The sequence below is a fragment of the Chiloscyllium plagiosum genome, unplaced genomic scaffold (genome assembly GCF_037043375.1).
Source record: "Chiloscyllium plagiosum isolate Xiang-an unplaced genomic scaffold, Cpla_swu_hap1 HiC_scaffold_6, whole genome shotgun sequence".
Taxonomy (NCBI): domain Eukaryota; kingdom Metazoa; phylum Chordata; class Chondrichthyes; order Orectolobiformes; family Hemiscylliidae; genus Chiloscyllium; species Chiloscyllium plagiosum.
The window spans coordinates 95176394-95202736 of record NW_028270144.1 but is presented as its reverse complement, the minus strand read 5'-3'; the positions used below and the strand labels follow the sequence as shown (position 1 = coordinate 95202736).

General features: G+C 38.6%; 1 protein-coding gene across 1 annotated transcript in view; it reads right to left on the bottom strand.

Moving 5' to 3' along the window:
- pds5b (PDS5 cohesin associated factor B) overlaps positions 1-26343 on the bottom strand; it is a 233973-nt gene that overhangs the window by 121447 nt on the left and 86183 nt on the right. The window contains exons 10-11 of the mRNA XM_087988236.1: positions 20417-20511; positions 3797-3942 (exon numbers count right to left, since the gene is read on the bottom strand). Coding sequence (XP_087844362.1) covers positions 3797-3942; positions 20417-20511 — 241 coding nt within the window. The remainder of the gene's footprint in view (positions 1-3796; positions 3943-20416; positions 20512-26343) is intronic.

The following is a 26343-nucleotide window of genomic DNA, read 5'->3' as shown; positions in this document are numbered from 1 at the left end:
ATGATAACCCCAGGATGTTGTCAATGTCATGGGGAGATGGTTAGATTCTCTCTTTTTGAAGATGAAGATGGTCTTGTGCCACACAAATGCCAGGCAAAAAAAGTGTTCCTTCTCACTCATCAACCCAAACTTGGATATTTTGTACGTGGAATGCTTCAGTATCTGGAGTTGCAGCAAATGGAGCTGAACATTGTGCAGTGATTACTGCACATTCCCAGTTTGACCTTGTGCTGGAGGAAAGGTTATTCAAAGTTGCTGAAGATGGTTGGACCTCAGACACTACAAAATTAAGAACAACCTGCAGAGTTTGCCTGGAACCATCAACAACCATACCACATTTTCCTTTCAGTTGAGTACAACTCCACCCAGTAGAGAGCTTTCACTCTCTTACCAATTCTCCTGGACTCTAGTTTTTCCTGGGGTCCTTGGAGGTCACTGCAAAAGGCAGATTTGATGTCAAGAGCAGTCATTCTTGCCTCAGTTCTAGAATTCAGCTCTTTGGACCATATTTGAACTAAGCTGGAAATGTGTTGCTGGAAAAGCGCAGGAGGTCAGGCAGCATCCAGGGAACAGGAGAATCGACGTTTCGGGCATAAGCCCTTCTTCAGGAATGAGGAAAGTTTGTCCAGCAGGCTAAGATAAAAGGTAGGGAGGAGGGACTTGGGGGAGGGGCGTCGGAAATGTGATAGGTGGAAAGAGGTCAAGGTGAGGGTGATAAGTCAGACTGGGGTGGGGGCGGAGAGGTCGGGAAGAAGATCTCAGGTTAGGAAGGCGGTGCTGAATTTGATGGATTTGACTGAGACAGGGTGGGGGGGGAAAATGAGGAAACTGGTGAAATCAGAGTTCATCCCTTGTGGTTGGAGGGTTCCTAGCCGGAAGATGAGGCGTTCTTCCTCCAACCGTCGTTTTGTTGTGGTCTGACGATGGAGGAGTCCAAAGACCTGCATATCCTTGGTGGAGTGGGAGGGGGAATTGAAATGTTGAGCTACAGGGTGGTTGGGTTGGTTGGTCCGGGTGTCCCAGAGGTGTTCTCTGAAACGCTCCGCAAGTAGCCGGCCTGTCTCCCCAATATAGAGGAGGCCACATCGGGTGCAGAGGATGCAATAGATGATATGTGTGGAGGTGCAGGTGAATCTGTGGCGGATATGGAAGCTTCCTTTGGGGCCTTGGAGGGAGGTGAGAGGGGAGGTGTGGGCGCAAGTCTTGCACCTCCTGCGGTTGCAGGGGAAGGTGCCGGGAGTGGAGGTTGGGTTGGTGGGGGGTGTGGATCTGACGAGGGAGTCACGGAGGGAGTGGTCTTTACGGAATGCTGATAGGGGAGGGGAGGGAAATATATCCTTGGTGGTGGGGTCCGTTTGGAGGTAGCGGAAATGACGGCGGATGATGCGCTGTACATGGAGATTGGTGGGGTGGTAGGTGAGGACCAGTGGGGTTCTGTCCTGGTGGCGGTTGGAGGGGCGGGGTTCAAGGGCGGAGGAGCGGGAAGTGGAAGAGATGCGGTGGAGGGCATCGTCGACCACGTCGGGGGGGAAATTGCGGTCCTTGAAGAAGGAGGCCATCTGGGTTGTGCGTTTTTGGAACTGGTCCTCCTGGGAGCAGATGCGGCGGAGTCGAAGGAATTGGGAGAATGGGATGGCGTTTTTACAGGGGTCGAATCCAAATGTCAGTGAGCAAGTTGTTGCTAAGCAGGTATGGCTTGATAGCTCTGTTAATGATGATTATCACTCAAGTGACAATTTAGAAAAGACTGATGAGACAGTAATCAGCCAGGTGGGATGTATCCTGCTTCGTGTTACAGGACATAGCTGGACAATTTACCATATTGCCCAGCAAATGTCAGAACTGTAGCTATATTCCAACAGCTTAGCTAGGGAATAGGTTCTGGAACACATTTTTGGAAATAGTACTGACAATGTTGTCATAGCCCATAGCCTTTGCAGTATCCTACGCTTCCAACCATTTCACAATATCACATGAAGCAAACTGAATCGACTGAAGACAGGCATCTGTGATGGTGGGGAACTTTGAAGAAGGCAGAGAGATACAATCTACTTGGCACTTCCAGCTGTAAATACTTCAATCTTCTTTGCATGGACTTATTTGCACTGACATACAGGCTCCTATGTCATTGAGGATATTGGTTTTCTTCTCCAATTAGTTGTTTAATTGTCCACCACCATTTACAACCTTTTCAGAAGGATTGCAGAGCTGTAAATAATCTGTTGGCTATGGAATCACTTAGCCCTGGTATCACTTCCTTCTAATGTTACTTGGCACATATTTAGTCCTGTGTTGCAACTTCCCCATGTTTACACCTCAGTTTAGGTATGCCCTCCAGCACGCTTCATTCAGCTGGAAGTCTGAAGTCAATGTTGAAAACTCCCAGGGCAACACCTGATTGACCATATATACTGCCATCGCTTCTAGTCAGTCTATCCTGCTGGAAGAAAATACACATGCCGGGGAGGTATTCAAGAATTGAACGTTTCAATCAAGATCAGGCTGCTCCTTGACTGGTTCCTCCATGTTGAGCATCACCTTGCAGAAGTGCTAAGGGTGGCAAGAGAGTAGGATGTACTCTGGGTGAGGGATTTCAATGTTGGCCACCGAAAGTGGCTCGGTAGACTGCTACTGTCTGAGTTGGTCAAGTCCTAAAGGACACAGCTCCTAAACTGGGGCTGCGATGGATGGGGAGGGTGCCAAAAAGAGAAAAACATACTTGACTTAATTCTCACCAAGTTGCCTGCTTCAAGTTCAGCAGCCCATGACAATACGAGTGGAAGCGACAGTCCTCGTGGAGACCACACTTACTTTCACTTAGCGGATACCTCTACTATCTTATATAGCCTTAGCATACTTTAGTACAAGCCCCCAAATATTGGTAGAGACAACTTTGCAGGGTCCACACAGCTGAGTTTGTTGTCGTCATTTCTGATTGAAGCCAGTTTGTCCATCCAGTTTTGTTCCTTTATTCAGAAACCTTTTTTTGCGGTTTGATACAAACGAATGGCTTGCTAGACTGTTTCATAGGGCCAAAAAAGCTGACCACATTGCTATGGGTGTGGATTCACATGTCGGCCAACTAGGCAGATTTGCTTCCTTGGATGTTAGTAAATCAGATGGGTTTGGCAACAATGGTTTCATGTCCATGATTAGAATTTTAATTCTAGAATTTCAAAAAAATCCACCATCTGCAAGGTGGGATTTGAGTATTTGACTCCAGGCTTTACCTAGGTCTCTGAGTTACATTTTACTGTGTCAATCCATTTTTTTTTGTCTCATCTAAGTTTTTCCCCTTGTTCTATCAACATTTTATTCTGCATGTTAAAATATTGTCAACAGTCAGTGTACTTGTCAACAATGTTCAGTAGCTGACCTCTCCAATTAAAAAGAAACAAAGTTAGGACCCAAGAAGCCAGTTCCATTTCTGGGACTGGATTTATTCAATATTAACATTAATTGGGTAAAGACATGTAGGACCAATAACTCGACTACATACATCAACTTAATACGTACAGTGAAACACAAATTCTGCTGTAGAAATGACAAGTAATTTTGCATTCACCATTTAGTGATAGCCTGAACTCAGTAATAAACGAAAGCTCAACAGATATCAAAACAAGGAGGAGGGGAAAGAAGCTATGGAAAGAAGAAACAAGTAAAGAAAAGACTGTCATTTCAAGTTGCTCTTGAAACTTCTAGGGAACAGTTCAAAACAGCATCAAAAAATGATAAAAGCAGAGTGAAAATATTTCAAAGGAAATGGGAAGAAACAAAAAAATTGAAATGTTCTCACCCGTTTGTCTAATGTTCTTTCCCTTACAAAATTTAACAGGTGGTCATTAACAAGCGAGAGATCCTTTTTTGCAGCAGTTACAATGGAGACAATGACATCATGTCTTATTGCTTCTTCTGGATCATGTGATCGAACTTTGAGAAATTCTGTAAAAGATCAATTGAATTTTCAGCTTAATCCACACCCACACAAGAATTTGTTAAAATATCACATTCATTTTCTAATCAAGGCTATCTGCTCTGGAATCTCACTACATTCTTCATAATATACAAGACATTATTAATATCAATATATAGCCAAACTAAAACTGGCATTAAATGATATTTCAGAGAAATTCCTGTGAAAATCCATTAGTGATGTCATTAATATTTGACAAAGGTCCAAACTTTTCACTTATTCAATTGTTGTAAAGCAGTTAGGAAGCAATCCAGTCTTCATGGTAATATGCAGTGATTGCCAAATATTGTGCTATGAAGAACAAATTGGAAAGTTTAAAAATATAATTATATCTATAGATTTGTGCAAACACCTGAAATACAAATCACACCTATCTACTTCCTCCTTTATAAACATGCAGAAGGCAAATTCTGGGATTGAAACATCATAAGCTTTTATAAAGTGGTTTATTTTCTAAATCCAGTCTGTAACAGACAATAAACATATTTACACAGAATAAGGTTAAAGGTTAAAAAAAAATTAAAATTTGTTGGCTTAATTCTTTTTGGGGAAAAAATAATAATATGCCAAAATACAGTAATGTCACACAAGTTCATGCTCCTATCCCAAACCAGCTTTTTATTTTGAGGGGGTAGGGTGGAAGCATCAGAAAACATACGAGGAACTTATGTTTGTACATATCTTTTAAAGTGACAAGTTGATGAATGCCATTCCAGTGTACAGGGGAATCTCAATTATCTGAATATTGGATTATCCAAAGGAGATCTCGAGGTCCCAATAGAAATATTACATCAAGGACGTGTTTCCAGCACTAATCCCTTCTTTTGTTTGCAGTGATTAAACAGGCACCCTCTCCAAATGATTGACCTCCCGTCCTCTCTTTCCCCCCAACACTTTGCCTGGAGTTCTACAGAGGGGTGACCAACCCCCCCTTCCCAGGAGTAATCTCTCCAACATTGTCCTGTACAGGGCAAACATGGAACCTGTCAAAAATTTGCAGTAAAAAGTTGTGTGGGGGGTTGTGGCTGTTTCTGTGCGCTATTTGAAGACTTACCCCACAAAGGCAGCTGCAGTCTTATTATTGGTGTGCAGTCCAAATGCCCCGGAGAGGGGCCGGGGGTGTGTGTTGTGGGGCGGGGGCTCGCCGCTTTGTGCTGGGGTGCGGGGTTGGACTGGTTCAGGGCAGGGCTGGACGGGGTGGGGGAGGGGGCGGGTTTTGGACCGGGTCAGGGACGGGTGCAAGGGCGGTTTGTCGCGCAGTGTGTTGCTGCAGTCTCCTGAACGGGGAGCAGATTTTAAAATTCCAAGCCCCAGAGGAAAGGCATTTAAATCGATTTTCAGTATAACCGATTATCCAAACGAAATAGTGCCTGCCCATCCCATTCGGATAATCGAGTTTCCACTGTATTGTTACAGGGTATTCCTGTAACAATTCTCAGTCAGGTAGACAAATGCATCAAAAGGCCAGTCTGCAGACTTCAGACCATATGTGTATAGTTACCAAATCAGCACTCATTTGCATACTGTTGGAATATAAACAAAGTGTTTCAAAAGGAGTTTATTAAATAAAACTTAACATTGCCATCGAAAGAGATATTGCGGCAGATACTCAAATGCTGGGTCAAAAGGTATAAGGAGTAATTAAGGAATGAGCAAAAGTTTAGGGAGGGAATTATATTCAGAGCAAAGGTAGAGGAGAAAAGTAGTAAGATGAAAAGAATTATTTTATGGATAACATGTGAAGAGTGTAAAACAAGGAGTTACATTTCATACTGATCTTTAGTACTGTTCGAATTCAATTCCACAATCAGCTTTTACAATAGGGCTATATGAAGCATCTTATTGTAACACAGCTTTTCATCCATTGAGAAAAGCCTCTACCTGTTGACATGCACCTTTTTTTTGTCATCACATCTTAGAAACGGTTAGATAGGTATCTGCTCTGACTAAATAATTCTCAACTGCCGGTTACTGCTGACGGAAGAGAAATGCATTGAATTGGGCTTCAGAAACAATAGCTTCCTGCCTCATTAAATTTAAAATGGTACCTTTTTGAGATATACTTAACAGTCCACCATCACTATTATCCACCAACACAACTAATATTTATTCTTGAACTATTCTGTTTTGCAAACAATTGATAGTGCCTCATCTTTGCTCCATTAGATGCTCTAAAATACAAAGAAGAAAATTAATGTGCACATCAATATTTTGACTCTAAGCTGTTCCTTTTTCTCCCATTTATTGAAACAATTATGTTAAATAGTAGCCATTAAAACTAAATGTAATTTTGTCTAACAGTACAAAAGAAGAGACACTATTTCCTCTGATCAAAATCTTGACTCAAAAGGGTAGGAAATATCTGTAATTGTTTATCTGAAGTTTTGTGAACGCTGGTTCAATTGAACATTAGTGTTTGTCATCACATACGAAAACATACTGGCACAGACCACGCCAGTTGAAGACGACAATTTTATTCGCTGCAAGATTTCAATGACTCGGTCCAGTTACCATAAAGTGCCAGCATCGCTCTTCAAATGGATAATATGTCCTCCAACCCCCAATGTTAGAAATGCAGGTCCCTTTAAAGGGTCAAATCAGAACAGCAGGTGATCTTCATCTGACTTCTACATTTTCCATTTGCACATGCCTGAACAAGTTGATTAAAAAAACATTTTAAAAATGCAGGGTTCTTAGAATCCTACAGTGCAGGAGGCCCTTTGTATCATCAAATCGGCACCAAAATCAACTCTTGCCCCACTTTCCATCAGTTGGCCAATAACCTCGAATGTTATGACATCTCAAGGTGTTCAACCATAGACTTTTTCAGAAGTTGAGGTTTCCCATCTCAACTACCCTTCCAGTACATTCCAAATACCTACACCCTCTGGATGAAATATTTTTCCTCAAAACTTCTCTAAATTTAGAGACAAAGTGCAAAAAGATTATGTCCCTTTGCTACTGACCCTTCAACCAAGGAAACTGCTTTTTATCCACTTTCTCTGTACCCCTCAAATCAGATCCTCCCTCAACTTTCTCTGCTCCAGAAGAAAGCAACCAGAGCTTATCCAACTTCTTTGTAGCTAACCTGCTCCATTGGAGGCAACATCAAGGAGAATCCCTTCTACAGCCCCTCCAGTGCAATCATACGTTTTCAATATGTGCAATTTTCTGTCTAAAATGGCAGCTTTGTTCTGCTTTCACTGCAAGGAAACCAGATGACAGACGTCCCATTGGATGTGCGTTGGTCTAGCACGTGGAAACGCAACAGTGCTGTGGATGCAGCTTTTCAACCATCATGGTCATGATGTCCAAGTATATGCAGCACAACATGGAATCAAATAACTGACCATCTGCCAATCTGTGCACATACATCAAAATAATTAATGAAGGAATGCACCAGTTTAAATGATACAAAAGGATCAGGAGGATCTACTAAACTAACAAAAAATCTTAGATTGATACTTGCGATTTCCTTGATTTATTTTTTAATAAAATCAAATGCATTCTGGAATAAGAGAAAATGTCTATGTCTGAACCTTTCAAAATGTCAGCATTGTAACACTTGCGAAAATTGTGAAATGAACAACCTGTTGTGAAATAAAATGTTCCTGTGGTGAATAATAATCATTATTAACAAAAAGCTGGGTTCTTCTACAAGGCCCTTACGACTCAGTGGGAGGAACCCCTCCTCTGGGATTCTGCTCCTAAAATGTATAACATCATCTCTGGAGAGGTTGATTAGAATTTTAAAAAAATTAAAATCCACTATAAAAGATAACAAATGTTGAATTTTATTTTACGGTTGTAATGTCAGAGTGGTAGTGTCCATATTTCTGGGCGAGGAGGTCTGGGTTCAAGTCAATGTATAAATAATATGCCTGAACAAGCTGAGCTGGGTTCTTGAGTTCTTCAAATAAAAATCAAAAAGTGAGGTAATGACTTCTAAGCAAAGAATGGGTCCAAAACAGAAAAAGATGGAAACTAGTGTTTGTGCTAAATATACACTACAGTAAAACTCTAAGTCTTATGCAACTTAATCCAACACATGGATATAAATCTAGTAAACAAATACATCTTGCAAATGGGAGATTTCTGGTTCAAAAATGAAGTAATATTGAATACCCTGGTACGTTTAAAGCACGTATGAACTCAGGCAGATGCTTTTGACAGATTAACTGATATTAGATTCAGTTTTATAAACTTGCCACTACCACATTAAACACAAATTAGAGTACAAAATTGAAATAAGTAGGAAAAATAATGACTGTACATTGAAGTGAAATAAACAGTCATTATTTTAAATATTTAACAAGTTTGACATTGAGTCAGCTCAAGTCAGCTAATTCATGAACCAAGATTAGAATAGCCTTTGCATTTCAAAACTCACACACTTTGTCCTGCTCAGATCATCAATACACATGCAGTTTTGTCACAATTTATATGAAATATCTTTAATATTTAAGTATTAATTTAATCATGTAGATTTTAATCTTTGTCTATTAAATTCCAAAACCTGGTTAATTGGAAAGTCAGATCAATGGTATTACACAATACACAAACACTTCTCATGCACAAAATTGCCAAGGTCTTTAAAAAAGTGTATGAGAAACAAATATCAATCATTATGCATTAGACACTGGAACACCAGAGCAGGATCAGGCTATTCAGCGTGCTTCACTATTCCATAAGATCAGGGATGATCATCCACTACCCTTGATGTTATGAACCTCCAAAATTCTATCAACTTCAGTCTAATACCAAGCCAAACGACTGAGCTTCCACAGCCTTCAAGGGCACAGTATTCCAACAATTCATTATCCTCAGTGAAGAAATTCCTCATCTTTGCCTTAATTCGTTCCCCCAAGTCCCATCTTGACTCATGAGCTAAAGAAACATCCTATCCACGTACATCCTGCCACACATTAAGAATTTTCAAAGAGTCAACAGGTCACCTCTTACACTTCAAAATTCTACAGAATACAAACCCAGATTCCAATCTCTTTCCTCAGTCTCATGAGCTTACTCGAAGAGATACCTGCACTTTGCACAGCCAGGATCTTTCTTGGGAAGATATGCAGCCACCAATCCTCCTTGTAACGTGACAAAGCCACATAAACAAATATTAAACAGTAAAAAGATTAAATCGCTACTAAGTGTTTGAAACAAGCCTCATACTTCAGTAACACATCAAAAGTTTATCAAGTTACATAAGACAGTAGTTATATCACACTAATAAAAAGACGTGACAGCGGGCTAAATTAAAATCACTCAGTCTTCCCTCTACTATTAATATCAACAGACAGCCACATAATACTGACTAACTCCTTCCAGACAGTCATATATCAGATTAGATGGAGTTATACAGTGTTCATATTACCCACTCAAGCCAAATGTTCTACACAATATCTCCCAGCAAGCTTTATTAACCCTATTGCTTAATACAAACTGCTGGAGGGAGGGTGCACATTCCTAAAGCTTATGGTCTTAAAGTATACAAACTGCTCAAACACGGGCATTCATTGATGCGCTGGACTTCATCCATAATCTAGAGTAGTCATGTTACATGAAAGAGGAAGCGGAAGGAAGGGAGCATACCGATAGAATGTTAGATAGTTAAATCAATCCCTTCAAGAGAAGATAGAAATATATAAATGCGTCAGACTATTCAAACTTCAAGTCTCGTCTGTCTTCAGTATGATCAAAGCTGAAAATCCAACTCTGTAGCCTCTTTATAACTCTTTATCCTTCCACAAAACTGCATACAATACTCCAGGCGTGGTCCCACCAGGGCCCTGTACAGTTGTACAATACATCCCTGCTCCTGCACTCAAATGCCAACAGACAATTTGCTTTCTTCACTGTTTGCTTGCACTTGTACACTTACTTTCAGTGACTGGTATACAAAGACATCATGTCTCAATGCACCTCCTCCTTTCCCAAATTATCACCATTCTGATAATAATCCACCTTCCTGTTTTTTTGCTACAAATGGATAACATATAACATCACACTTTTCCAAATTATACTTCATCATGCATTTGCCCACACACTCACCTTATCCAAATCACAATGAAGCGGTTCTGCATTCTCCTCACAGTTCATGTTCCCACCCAGCTTTATCTCACTGGCAAACTTGGAGATATTGCATTTTGTTCCCTCATCTAAAATCATACGTTATGAATAGTGTGCATACTGCAAATTGTCAATCAAAAAAGACTGAGAATAGATTTGACCAAGTCTGAAGCAAATGCTAGGCAGAAAAATAACCAAACTAAAAAAAGTGGGTACATATAAAGCCACCCTTTTTCAGACGTTTTAACAAAATAATGTCTCTAGTGAAAAGCTACTGAGGCTCTGAAAGAAGAACATTTCCTAATCTATCCTTCAGAATATTTATTTTTAAATGCCTGCAAATGCATTTGACAATTTCTTTGGGGTTGGGTGGAATATTAAAGGGCATTATTTAAGGTTGTTCTGAGTTGGTCTAGAAGGGGAAAGAATAGATTGGAATTTGTACTGAACTATGAAAGGCAAATAAACCTTTGCAAAAGAATGCTTTAGCAAGTAGGTGACAATTAATGAAACACTAAAGATCTTCCCATAGATGGGAACAATAATCAGGTCTTCCAGTGCATTAAAATTGATTGTTACTAAAATAGAGGAAAACAAAGTATTTTAATACCATTACCAAGTCAAAAATGTATGTTCACTTTTAGATAGAATTTTAGATCTGAATTTTAAAGTAAAGTACAGCCATAGCTGCCAGAACAGCTAAGAGATAGGCTGTACCAAAATAGATACATGCAGCAAATGGCTGTTAAATGTACACCAGAGTTTTGGTCGCTGTTTTGACAGCAATTCAGATTTAAATTATGCCCAGGATACTAAAACCCAATTGAGTTTGAATTTATTGTATTGACAACATCTGACCAATGAAAGGGAACAATTTTGGGGGCATTAAAAAAAAGGTAGGCATTTTGAAAATTGGTCAGAGCAACTGCCGTAGATCCAGAGAGCTAACTGCCGACCTAATATGAAAAATTTTCGAAGAAATCAGAAGACACCATCTATCAAAAAGGTACCTTTTGCTAGAAAAATACTTGCAGTAAGAAGAAAGATGACAACCCCAGAGAGGACAGAAGAGTCAGGAAGAGAAAGACTGAAGAAAAAGAGATGAGACAGTGTGGACTTGAGATTAAGTTAATATCATGTAACATTTAATAATTGTGTTATTGGAGCAGCATTTTTATAGAGTTGGGGTCAGATAGTAAAGTTAGTTAAGGAAAAGGAAGCTTAGATTTGTTAATAGTTTTTGTTTTATGTTAGAGAAATAAAGTTGTTATTTTCCTTTAAACCGTGGAAATTAGGAGTTCTCTTTCACTCACCTCACACTTTTAGCAGATTGCAAGGTGAGGAGAGGCGAGCTTTTCTGGGTGTTTGGTTTCAATTAGCTGAGGGGTTTGACCTGCACATCATAACCATATGAACAGAGCTGATTGCAGAGGGTGTGCAATTTTTCAAGGTTTCAGTCAGCTTTTATTTGAAACTAAAATCTTGCTTCTGTATCATACAAGGGTTGAAACAAAATGTAGAAATCAAAAAACTTGTGAATAAATTTTAATGTCAATTATTGACATCTTTTCAGAAGTAGCCAGCATGGTTTCTATTTCAGTCTTCCACACATATTTTCGAAAGATTCCACTTTCCTTGATGAAGTGCCACTCTTGAGTTTTTGACATTGCTTTTCTTTGAGACAGCTTCAAAAGGCTCAAATACTGTGCATTGGTTTACTGTGTGTTTGTTGCATATTTGTACCTTTGTGAAGTTGATAGGTTCTCAGACTTCTGGAATAAATCTGCTCTTCTGCTACTGAAATTTTTCAGTGGTTTCTCCCCAAAACTCAGTTAAATGTTATCTGGTCAGCCTTTTCCACGTTGAGATCTTGCTTCAATTGCGAGAGATCTTAAAGGATTGCATCAGAAATTCCAATGACAATTCTCTCCTAATTCGTTCTAGTTATTAATGCGCCATATTCAAAACTTTTAGGCAATATACCAAGTCCATTCAAATTGTCAACCTGATTGCCTAGAAACTACTTTTTATGGAATTTTACTCTTTTAATAATGATTGGTTCATAAAAGTAAAACAGTAGTTCAATAAACAAACTCCACTGTATCGTCAGCTAAGTTGGTTTCAATTCAATTTTTAATCAAAAGGAACGGTTTGCAATTATAATTAAATTTTAAACTGCTGATAATGCAACAGGAAGCAAAAATAAACTAACATTCTCTCTCACAAACACACACTCATCTGCTCACGTAACTGTCTCTGTCACTGTTATGATGCAGTGCTACACTGCTCCAATTCTGTTTATTTGCACACACTACTTCACTTCGTGGTGACAATAGCTTTAAAACACAGCCCCATTTAAAAAATGCAAAGTTTTAAAAGTCTAAAGCTTCTCTCAATTTAAAAAAAAAACTTAACTTTGTAAACCTACTTGAAAGTGAAAACATTGTGTTTTTGAAGTTGAAAATCAAATTGGAGTATTCACATCATTTCCATCAAGTTTTCCGTCATTTTCAACAAATGGACAATTTGCACTTTTTCTACTGCTTTCCCAATTGATTTATGCCTTTTTTCAAAAAATATAACAAGAATACCATAGTATTTTCATGCCTTCAAATATTTTTGATCACACAAGTTCACATTTGTTAGAAAACAATTATTTTCAATGAAATTGTCCGTCGCCAATAAACTGAACAGTACTCTTGATTTGAGGAATTTCTTCAACACCGGCCTTGATTTGAGACAATTATTCTACAGCTTTTAATTATTTTAACAACAAATTCTTGAAACTTTCCTTCAGCTTTCAAATCAGAATTTTGCTGTACAGCTATTTTCACCCGAAGGAATTCAAGGAGTCAAATTTCAACTGCTTCTTTCTTGGATTACAAGTTTTAGCTTTTGTACCCTCAATGAGATTATTCCTTACAAGCTTTTAAACACCATTTCCCAGGCTCTGGTTGATTTAAGCAACAATCTTCCAGCCCAATGAATGACCAAATAAGTTATTTTTACTGTCATATATATTTTACATAGTGAAAGAAACAAAATACACAGTGAAGCGTTCTTCCACGGTTGCCACAATATGGCACCATTTTGAACAGTTTTAAAAGGAAAAGAAAAACAAAGATATAACAGAGACACAGAGAGTCCATCAGTCCTGAGCCCGCTCATCATCAACGTCTATGCCACCATCCCTCCTCTACCATCTTGCTGCCATCCACACCAAATCCAAATACTGAACTTGCCACTCTTCAGGCGCTATCATTCACCGCTGCGCTGCTTCTCCTTGGCTACCTGCATCAGACCCACCAACGTCACAGTCACACCTCTTGCCACTGGCCCACGTCGATGTCACAGTGATACCTTTCTGCCACTGCTTCGCCATCACCAGCACTAGACAAACAATGAAGTCACTGGTCCTCAGGCATAATGTCCTGCTACTGGGCCTACCTTGCCTCTGGCGACGTAACAGTCGCTGATTCAGATGCCACATCCCGCACTCACCCCAGAAAAATAGGTGCTCATCTGCTGCCACTACAAAAAAGGTCCACACTGGGGTCACTTGCCATCGCCACAAGGTTTCCTATTTGCTGCCGATATCATCCGAGCTCAGGACAAGAGGTAAGTAAAAGAAAAGCTGTTGGAGAGCTAGCTCAGGAGCCCTACCCCACCACCATCTTTATGGTGGATTGACATTTCAGGTTTTGTAGCTACCGGATGCTCATTTCTTTTAAAAAGCTGCTGGATTCTTGGATGACTCACTCTTTTATAAAAGGTTTCTTTGGTCTCTCTTTGGATTGTTGTCAATTCTGTGCACTGTTAATGATTTCTTAATTCCAGCAATAACATCCATCACTATCATCACTGAGAGATGCTCTTAGCTGGTTCTGCTTGGATCTTTTGAAGGGTAGACATGCTACATCAAATCCTCCCTATTATGCAAGTCTACAGGATTTACTAGTATTAAAAAAGTGAAGTCTTATTCTAAAGCTGTCAGTAGAATAACAGTAGTTTATTAGATTCTAAACAAATAGGTTACATTAGCAAGGCTGGTAAAAGTAATTACATTACTAAGAGACACATATATGACAGATACCAGGCTAACCAATGATAAAAACAAAGTCTTAGCAGATCTGGCAGCATCTGAGGAGGGAGAGAGTTAAATGTTTTGAATCCAATTGGACACTTCTTCAGAATTTAAAGGTACCTGGTTGTTGACAGTAGCAGTAACACTGCATCTTGAAACAAAGACAGAGATAGTCACATGCGTCGAAGCTGGCAGAGCTGTAGAAAGGCTTCATGCTAGTCCATTTCGGCCAAATATCTCTGTGACAAGCCTCCAAGCATTATTTCCTTCCTTAAACAAAGGAGCATAAAACTGCACAATACTCCAGATGTGTACTCACTAATGTTCTATACAATTTCTGTTAGGTATTTCCTTCAGTACTCAAATCCCCTTGCGATGACAATCAGCATATCATTTGCCTTTCTGAATAAGAGCTTTCAGTAATGCATGAACACAGACACCCAGGTCACTTTGGACATCAACATTTTCCAAGCTCTTACCATTTTAAAGATGTTCCATTGCGGGACCCTTGCAGAAACAGTCGTACCATCTATAACAGCAAGTGAGGTGCCAGATGATTGGAGTGCCTAATGCTGTGCCTTTGTTTTAGGAATGGATGCAAGGAGAAGCCTAAAAACTATAAACTTGCAAGTCTGATTTCAGTGTTCGGCAAGTTGTTGGAAGTGATTCTGGAAGATAGGATTTGCTACATTTGGAGAAGCAAAGAAAGAATGATTAGGGATAGGCAGCATGGTTTTAATGCAAGGAAAATTGTGTCTCACAAATTTGATTGAGTTTTTTTTTTAAAAATGAAGCAACCAAAAAGATTGAAGCATCAAGCTTCTGCATGGTAGACTATTTAGTAAAGTTTGATCACATAGCATTCAGGGTGAGCTTGCCAATTGAGTACAAACTTCACTAAATGGCAGGAAACAGCGATATCGGGTTTTATTTTTCAAAATGGAGGCCTGTGACCAGCAGTGTTCCACAGGGTTCACTGCTGGGTCCATTTTTGTTTGTCATTTATATAAATAATTTAGATGAGAACATAAAAGGCATGGTTATTAAGTTTACAAATGACACCAAAATTAGTGGTTTAGTTAACAGTGAAGAAGTTTGCCTAGAGTACAAGGAGATCTTGATCAATTGACTCAATGAGCTGAAGAGAGGCAGATGGAGTTTAATTTGGATAAACGTGAGGTATTGAATGTTGATAAAACAAACAAGGTCAGGACCTATATAATTAAAAAGTAGGGCCTTGGGTACTGTTGTACAGAGACAGTTACTGATTCAGGTACATAATTCTTTGAAGTTTGCATCATAGGTAGGGTAGTTAAGGTGGTATTCAGCATGCTTGCCTTCGTTGCTCAGAGCACTGAGTGGAGGATTGTGACATCATGTTGAGGCTATATAGGATGTTGATGAAGCCTCTTCTGGTGTACTGTGTCCAGATCTGGTTGCTCTGTTACAGGAAGAATATTATTAAACTCAAAGGGGTTCAGAAAGTAAATGTCTTTTCCCTAGTGTGGAGGATTTCAAGACGAGTGGGCATTTTTTTTTTTTTAAATGTCAGAGAAGGATTTAAAAAGTACATGAAGGGCAGTTTTGTTTTTAGAAAGAGTGCTTAATGTGTGGAATGAACTTCCAGAGAAAAAGTGCTGGATGCAGGTAAAGTCACAACATTTAAAAGACATTTAGATAAGTCCATGAATGAGGGTCGTTTCAAAGGATAGGGGCCAAACACAGGCAGGTAGGACTACTTTAATTTGGGATTATGATCAGCATGGACCAGTTAGAATAAGGGTCTGTTTCTGCATGACTCTATGACATGATCCATTTCTCCTTGATCTGCAAGTAACATCCTTAAAATGCCAACAAGTTTGTCAAACAATGGCTTCCTTTCATAAATCCACGTAGACTCAATCCAAATTTATCATTCTTTGCCAAGTGCTCAGTCATCACATTCTTTATAGAAAAAAAAAGTAACAGATGTTGACTGAAACTCTGCCCTGTAGGTAACAGAAAGATAGCAGATAAAGTTCTGAACGTACTCAGCAGGTCTGGCAGTGTCCTTAGAGTTACAGATTAGTGTTTTAGGTCCGTGACCAGTTTTGAGAAAAAAAAAATCCCAAACCCGAACCATCAACTTGGTTTCTGTTCCACCTGCAAAGTATTTCTGTGATTTTTCTGCCTGTCTATCTTACAACCATTGATTGCCTACCAAATGACAAAGCTGAAAAATAAATCACTAGCAATAAACTATGTTGGGGAAAAACCAAGGACAGCATGGAAACACACATGCACACAGACTGCAGAGACAATCAATTTGTATAATTACAATATGCCCAATAGTTTCCCAGAATAGTTAAATTTTAAGAAGATGCAATTCTGTCTATTTTGTATTCTACTTCTCAGTCCAAACCATCAAGCTGCCCATCAGTAACTGCTGTGCCATGTCTCCCCATGTCAATATCAATATCGATAACATTGAGGGTCGCCAGTAATAACTCAACTGGACAAACTGAATCAAGACCATCACTTAAAGTATAGGGCAAAGGCTGGCATTTTACAACATTGATTCAATTCCTTACCTTTTTAAAAGACCATCCACCTCAAGTCTCAAATCACGTGTGGTGGAATATTCATCATTTGCCAGGCAAGTGCAGCACCAATAACACAAAACATAACACCATTCAGAACACAACAATAACCTGATTAGCATCTCTAAATTCAAAATGATCATCCCATCAGCAAAACTCGGTAGTTACAGTGCTGTACATCCATTTACAGGATGCACTGCAATAATTCAGAATCTGTCAATAGCTGTTCTCTGTAACATTACCAACAAAATGGAGGAGCAATATACCTTCAGAATACTATTACTTCCATGTTCCTTCAAATGAGCCAAGTCATAGAACTGTAACGTGGACATAATTGAGTGTTTTTATCATTACTGGGTCAAAATCCTCAAATTCCTTATCAACTGAGCAACATCACCACTTGCACAACAGCAGTTCAAAAAGTCCACAAAACAACTTCTTACCAACTCAAGAACAGGTGTGAAATGCAACATTGGCAATCTCACCCGCATTCAGGAGAACAAAATTACTTTAAAATGTAATTATCTGTGGCATTACTTGCAGTGTATTAGTGATTACATTTTTCAAGTGTGGCTCATATCCCAATGAAAGGAACTGGCAAATTGTTCTTTGGACATTTTCATATATCATTTGCCATTTAGCATTTTAAATTGAAGCAACAATTCACTTATTTCAACCGTGTTGTGGTCTCCTTATGATTAATGTCATAAATATATCTGAACCAGTCACGTGTAAATGTAACAAATTAGTTATTTATTTCATATTTTGAAACTTCAACATTATGAACTACATTACAGAAATATTCAACCAGCTTGCTGAAAGAGAAATGTAGCAAGAACTCTTTAATTTTAATGAATTAAAACTGCTTTAAAAGTAAAGCACCCAGGTCCTTCAACAAAAAGCTTGTGTTTTCACTATAAAAACATGAAGTTGAAACTAAAAATTATAAAAGTATTTGCCATTTCAAGTTATCAACATCAGATCTTTTGAAATATATTGGTACCCTATTTGCTAAATCACTATCTTACAACAGATAGCATTGTGACAAAATATTATTTCAAACCTAGAATACAATGTATATTTTTTAACCTTATGACCCATGTTGGTTTCCCTGTGAAAAAAAAGGAGACAGATGTTGGAGTTTCTTAAATGAGAATAAGTTTTGATACACATAAATCGTTCCCAGCATCTTTCTTGAGACGCAAGAAAACACCCAATGTTCATTTATTGTATTCATCTCCAATTACTAAAGCCTCAAAATTAATAGTGACTAGAAATAATCATACCTTGCGAAATAAAAAATATCTTCTGAATAGATTGCTCGAATTCACAATGGACTAGATTTTGTGGTCTGTGGAAGCAAATGGCCTGGTCTTAATTTCCTTTGGGAAAGCTCTGCAGAATTTCTCCCCGATCCCAAACTAAATTCCAGATTATTTATTCACATTCCACAATCAACACATGAAACACTTCATTTTAATTTCAAAGAAACCTTGCCAAGGAACCTTAAAAAATTCTGTAGAGACATTTCATATCTTTGTCCACATATATCCATACAAAGCAATTTTCAAATGAGCTTGTATTTACTAACTTTTTGGAGTTGAAACCACTGTATCGACTACAATATATATTTTGTTCAATGTATCAGTGACTGAGAGAATTTTTAAAACCTATTATCCTCCAAGTTAACTTTGACTTTGTAAACTCTAGCCTTACTGTCCTACAACATCTTTGACAAAAGGAAGACATAGATTATCTTTCCCTCAATCTTTTCTCCGTCAAAACCTTACTCTGCGCAGTCTCTCTTCATGACCAACATCAGAAGTCATGCACTTTGCTCAGCTCAGAAATCTTTACAAAGAGTATTCCATTTGTAGTTGGGAAATCAGCAGTAGACAGAATAAATCTAAATATAATTGCATCAAAATTTATAAATAAAGATTACAAATCAGTTGTTATAATGATCAACATTTAAGTAAGGTTCCCTGAAGAGGACATAACCTAATACCTGTATATTGTCTGCCAAAGTTACGTCCACTTTCCCACAAGAAATTTCATGTTGCAATTTCTCTAAAATCAACATTCCATCACTGCTAAAGTACTAATACAGCAATTAATCCATGTCAAGTGACATTCTCTGACAGTAGTGTATGATTCTCTCATTGTTCTCTTTGACAGCTCCACAGCTTGCTACATGACCAACAATATCACGCTTTCAACCTATGCCTCCATGCTGCAGCCTTGCATGTTCCTATTCCTAAACTTCAACCAACTATAATTAAACCACCAGCAGTAATAGTTAGGGTTCCCATCTATCACCATCAATATCCAAAGATATACCTTAAAACCTCATTATGCACTTCACAGGCTTCATCACATCAGCTTCCATTCACAAATGGATCACCAAGCTCAACCACACAACCCAACTCTGTTCCTGCACTGACAAAGTTGCCCGGTTATCTATCTGGCATATAGCAATTTTATCCAATTACACTCAAGAAGTCAACAGCCATGGTTGAGCCCCATCACAAACTTGTTAGCTTAGTCATCAACATTATTCCTCCCGCAAATCAGCATCTCATACCTAAACCAGACTTGACTCATAAGCTACTAATCCGACTCCGCCAGGCCCAGGTTCGATTACAGCCTCTGGTGACTATGTGTGGAGTTTACACATTCTCCCCATGTCTGATATGGTTTCCTGCAGGTACTCTGGTTTCCTCCCACAATCCAAAAAAGTGTGCAGGTTAGGTGAATTGGCCATAGTGTTCAGGGATGTGCAGGTTAGCTACATTAATCAGGGGTAAAATATAGGATACAGGAATGAGTCTGGGTGGGTTACTCTTCAGAGGGTTGGTGTGGACTTGTTGGGGTGAAGAGCCTGTTTCCACACTATTCGAATTGCCCATTTTTTTTCCTCAATTCCTTACTACTAAAAAACAAATTCAGTGAACAACCTCCTACCCTTGTTCTCTGTAAATTTCGATTCATTCATTACTACCCACGGACTACTGGACACTAAGTTCGACCCACTCAACAACCTTGCTCATACGGACTTTCAGCAGTTTCCAACTCCCCATGCATCAAAATTAAAATGTTCATTCTTGTGCTTATCTTACTTTATGACTGACCCATCTCCTTAACCTCTTGCAGCATGTAATCACTATAGAACTGTTCTTCTGGCTTATTCTAAGGTTCCACCCTTCAGCCACCTAGCTCCAATGCTCTGGAAGGTTCTGGTATCACAAACTGCTATACTCTCTTACTTCAAAATTACCTTAGAATCCATTTAATCTACGCAATATTCCTTTCTTCAACTCAATGTCTATTTTATGACTGACTTAACAAACTGCCAGGAATTTAATTTTATGCCAAAGGATAATATCACTACAATTCGTAGGGATTTTTTTTTGCTTTAATCTTGATTAGTATCAACTAAAACTCAAAATTTGTAAAGCAATGAAATATATGCAATTTCACTAATTATGCAATTAATTACATTAAGTTCAGTAATAGTCACTGTTCAATTCTTTGCTCCAAATTTTAAAATTCATTATTAAGTGTTGTATGATCAGCAGGATCTATTCAGTACGTGTTATTATGATGGCATAGGAAAAATCAAAACAAGAAAATAAAGTGGATTTGTTATTTATTTAAGATAGCAGTCAGTAATTTACAAATGAAAAAAGTCAACTAGATACTTACCAGTGAGATCTTTTGCTAAATCTGGGTGGTTCACAAGGCAGTGACTCGCAAATTTTACACATTCAAGACGAATAGGAACATGGATGTCATTGAATCTACAAAGGAAGAATTGCAGTAATAATGGGGAGTACAGAAACTGAATTTACTGATTTGCAAATCTACTTAAAGAGCAACTTCAGTACAACAGGTGATATTTTTAAATCACCCACTAAAAACCAAACTCAAAAAAAAAGCACAAGAATCAATCCTCAGGTGATCCAAAAGAAGTGGCAATGTTTTGGTGGGGCATCCAATGTGGTCACTGACTAACTAAGGCATCTATCCTGACTTCTGCACTACGGGCATTCGTTTGACTATCCATTTCATAAACAATTTAACTGGTTAATTAAGTACTGAAAAATCTGCATTTTTACTTCGTATTTAAATGTGATTTTGCAAATTTGACTGAAAACACTGGCTAAGTACAGAATACAACATGGAGTTATTTAACTCACTACTTATTAACCCATTATTAAACCCAAATTCATTCAGACTGAGAGAATAGTTTCCATACTCATTCAAATTTGTCACATGCGCCTCAAAAATATGTATCAAAATATTCCATCAAAACCTTCATCATCCTCATTTAAGGAAAATAAAGTCATTGAAACTAGCAATCTGACAGCAAAACATAAGAATATTAAAAAATAGCAGGATTAGAACATTTGGCCATCAAGTCTACTCTCTTTGAAGAAGATCATAGCAGACTGAACCTTAACTCTATTTAACTGCCTGTTCCCACGTAACACTACATCTTTGTGGATCTAAAAACACCTAATTCAAACTCTAATATTCAAAAGATTCCTCATGCATTATTCTCATTTTGTTCAAAAACTACAAATATGTATGCACCAGCCTTTCCTCTCAATCTAGAGAAACTCCCCACAGGATTTCTTCCAACATAAGTACAAGCAACCTTAAGTAAAGGATTCCAAAACAGTGATCCAGGTGTGCTCTCAATGTCCTATTCAGTCCCAGCTAGACTCGACTATACTTAGATTTCATCCCTTGCAATAAAAGGATAGCATTTCAACTTGCCTTTCCAAATATCTCTTGATCGCACATGCTATATTGATTCTCATTCAGGAACAAGGACACCCAGGTCTCTCTCAGTACTCTACCAACTCTCACCATTTAAATAAGTTTCCATTTTCTATTTCTGTCAAAATGAACAAATGCATATTTTGACACTCCACCTAATATTTTGTTCCTCACTGAACCTTTCTTGCAGACTTTTTGTATCCTCCTCAACTTGTTTTCCTACCTTTCTTTATATCCAAGTTATCAACATCAATTTGATCCTACCTCTCTAGTTATAGCTCCATTTACTTGGTTTCCTATGAGTTAACCAATTCTCTATCCATGATCATATCACCAATTCCATAAGCTTTTACTTTCACATGGCACCTTATTAAAAGTGTGTTATGAATCCAAATTCATCATATACAGTAATGTCTTTTATCCGTTCTACTTGTTACACATTCTTAAACACTACTTTCCTTTCACAAAACCATGTTGACTGATTAACTGCAAAATTATTTTCTAAATGCCATGCTGCTACTTGCTCAAAGGATTCAAGCATTTCCTCAATCATGGGTGTGAAGTGAATGGATTTATATAGTTTCCTGTTTTCCATCTTGCTTCTTTGTTGAATGGAAGTGCAATATTTTTCCAAGACTACAACTAATCAACCAGCGTACAACACTTCTTTTGAGACCCAAAGATGTAAGTCATCAGGTCCGGGGACTGGTCAGCCTTTCGTCTGATTATTCTCCTAATACTTTTACTTTAGTTATCACGATTAAATTCCTCCCTCTTGCTTTTCTACTGTTGCGTATTTTATTTGTCTCCAACTATGCTGGCAGAAACAAAAAAAGTTCTTCAAAGGTTTTGCTATTTCTGGGTTGAATTTATCTTGTTTTTTGTGTACAAGACATTACCTTGGAATTTTCCATCTTGTCAGGTAGATGCCAGCATTCCAGCTGTACTGGAAGAGCTTAACTGGGGGTGCACCACATCCTGGGGCACGTCTTCAGTGCTATTGCCAACATGCTGTCAGGACACATGGCCTTTGTAGTATTCAGTGCGCCCAACCATTTCTTGATATCACATGCAGTGAATCAAATTGGCTGAAGACTAGCATCAGCATTACTGGGTACCTCTTCAGAAGACTGAAATGGATCTCCCAATCAGTACTTCTGGCTGAAGATTGTAGCAAAAAAGGCAAGGCTGACACATTTATACTGGTGGGCTGGGCACACTCAAAGAAGGAGAATGCTCATGTTTGTAGAACTTCCTCCCTCTCTAGTAAGTTGTTTTATTGTACTTCAACATTTATGACTAGATGTGCCAGGATTTCAGAGTTTAGATCTGATCTATTAGCTGTAGAAATCGCTTAGTTCTATCACCGGCTGCTTATCCAGTTGGAGACGCAAGTAATCCTATGCTGTAGCTTCATCCCATTGATATCTCAATTGTAGACATGCCTGGTATCCTTAAGGAAGCAAATCGGTCATGCTGACCTGGTCAGATCTAGATGTGAATTGAGACTCAAATCAATGTGGCTGATTTTTAACTGGCATCTGGGTAATTATAGATGAGCAATAAATAATGGCCCCAGCTAGCAATACCCACATTTAATTAAATGTAGGAGTAGGCCACTCAGCTCCTTGAATGCCTGTTCCACAATTTGATAAGATCACAATCTGATTTTAACCTCAACTCCACATCCCTACCTTCTTGCAATAACCTTTTAAACTACCCAGCTTATCAAGACTATCTACCCTGCATTAAAAATATTCACAGACTGTCTTATTAGGAAGACGATTCCAGACTCAAACTTCACAGAAGTATTCTCATTTGTTATTCAAAACTTGTTTTTAAAAACAGTAATCCTGGATGATTACTCCTTCCACACGAGATAGAATCCTTACCTTACACAGGCAGGACTCAGGACCCTACATTGATAAGTCTCACTGCCCCTTACTCCTCTGAATGCCAGCACAAAAGCTTAATCTATTCAACCTGGTTTCGTGGACAAGCCATTCACTTCAGGTGTAAAACTGGAGAGAAAAACTTCTCTGAACTGCTACAGAGAAATGTACATCCCGTTTTAAATAGTGACACAGCATTGTTACACAACATTCCAGATGTGACCTTATCTATGCACTGCATATTTTAACTGCATAATCTCTATTTTAGTCTTTATTGCCAGGAAAATTTAATACAAAGACTCTATTAGCTTTCCTTGTTATTATTCATGCCTGCACAGTGACTCAGTGGTTAGCACCGCTGCCTCTCACTGCCAAGGACCCAGGTTCGATTCCTGTCTTGGGCGCCTGTCCGTGTAGAGTTTGCATATTCTCCTTGTGCCTGTGTGGGTTTCCTCCGGGTGCTCCGGTTTCTTCCCACAATCCAAAGATGTGCACGTCAGGTGAATTAGTCATGGTAAATTGCCCATAGTGTTAGGTGCATTAGTCAAGGGTAAATAAAGGGTAGGGGAAAGAGTCTGGATGGGTTATTCTTCAGAGGATCGGTATGGACTTGTTAGGCCAAATGGCCTGTTACCACACTGTCAGGAATCTAATCTAATCGAATCTAATCATTAGTTTATAGTGATACATGCACGATGCCATTCAGATCCCTCTGTATTATCAGAGAGAGAAATGAGTTTGAATCAAAGATGTAGAATTCAGATTGGATGACATAAGAAGCAACAAAATGAAATATATTGGTGACCGAGTCATGTACTAATCCCACTGAAGTAGCTATATTGGAGGTACAGAAGTCAAAAAAACAAATGAGAGCATGTAAAAAAGGAAAGACATAAATTATGGGTGACTTTAGTCTTCTAAAGTGAAAGGAGAAGATTGGGAAGATTGGGAACAAAGGAGAATTCAGAAACAGGATTCAGGACAGTCTCCTAGAATGACAGATTGCGGATCGAAATCAGGGGTCAGGCTATTTTGGATCTGGTAATGCACAATGAGAAAGGTTTAAACAATCAATCAATCAGAGTAAGAGATTCCCTCAGGAACCTTGACTATGACATGCCTGAATTTGGCATTTCATTTGAAAGGGAGAAATGAAAAATATTTGTGGGAAAATAACTGTGGGGTTAGTATAAAAGGAATGGAGTTATATAACACAGAAGGCAGCCAAAGTCTGCACCGACCCTTAGACTCACCTAGACTCATCATACACTTTTCAGCACCTGGTCCCTAACCGGAATGATTATTTGTGACAATAATCTTTAACAAGGTTATTCTGTCTTCTTTTCCACACCCCCCCTGCAAAAGGGATCATAAAGGCAGAGGTTCCAACATATCTGGAAGTATCTACTTGAGAAAACTGTTTTAAAAAATTAAAAAAAAACATTTGTACAATCAAAGGGCCAGTTCTCCCAGTTCACTATTTGGTTTGATTTAGCAAGCTGTTTTGTTTGCAGCTGCTGGTCAAGAAGCTCCTGGGGACCCAAACGAGCAATTCCACATTGATCCCCCCTCTCTGACATCTCTCCTGTAAGAACCGGTGTTTGAATTTACCTTTTTTGCCAAAGGGGTGTTTATGGGATGGTGGCTGAGTTGATAAGGTGGCGAAACAAATGCAGTGGCCAGTGATTGTGTGGGCTTTATTGATCTCAGCAAAACTTGCAGGTAGAGCTGGAGGTATTTTTATCTCTCAGAGGTGGTATCAAGGGCAAATAAGGAGGTGAAAAAAGCAGTTTTCAGTGTATATGAGCTTGTGCCAGTATGAGCTTGTGCCAGAAGCAGACAGATAACATTTCAGAAATCCGAGGGGGGATTTCGATCAAACATACACTGAGTTTCAAAGGATCAAACAAAGTCATTTTGATAGGTAGATAAGGGCATTAAAGACAGAGCCAACCTAAAATGCTCTTAGGGAGACGATTTTGGAGAAGTTCAAAAATTCACTTCCTGAAGTAGTGAGAACTCATATGGAAGAGCAGAGTGTGTTAAAACAGCAAGATTAACAGCTGAAATGGCTGATGATTGTGAGTTGATTCATAAATCAAAATTTGGCTTCAAACATCAATTTCAAATCAGTGAAAGATAGAAATTGGGGAAAAGAGAAATCCTCATGTGAAAAGGGAAAGGTAGCTCTCAGTGAAGATCAGGAGGATAACTTACCACAAGGTAAAAAGGAAATCCTTAAAAAGGAGAAAAAAAAAGTTAAAGCTTTGCTGTTTTCACTACAATAAAGTAGGCCACATGAAATCAATGTTGGTGGGTTAGAAAAGCACTGGAAAGACAGATGAAGAGGATAAGCCAGTGAATTTTGCTCTAGTGGTGTTAGAAGTGGGGGAAAAAAGAAAAGTGTTGTTTTTGCAGATATAGAAAAAGCATACAGAAAAGGGGTACAGCAAGAGAACTATTAACTCTGCAGGTATTTAGGGAAGAGTATCTCTACTTTTCATTGTATAATTGTGGTTAATTAAATACTAACTTTGGTGTGTAATTATTATAGCAAATAAGTTCTTTTTAAAAATTGTGTTTTCAGCCAAAAGCTGAGATAACCGAAATGCATGGGCTATACAAAATGATACAAATTAATGAAATGTACCAGCAGAATTGACAAAATGTTAAACCAGATCTTGATGTACTGTCGACAAAATAATGTGTGTGTCAGCTCTTACAGAGAGGAAGGTTGTCAACCTGGGGAAGGGGGAAGTAATAAGGGTGGAGCGCAGCTGGGCAGTGGTATGACAGTGAGAGAGATTGGGTAATTAGGAGTCTGGAGAGGTGACCTCACTCAGCTCAAAGGGTATAACTGTACACTAACCTGAGTTCTAACTTGCTCAATTGCTTCTGCATTTGATGCCCTTTCTTGCAAGATCGTAGAATAAATTGTCTTGTTTCCAGTTTTGG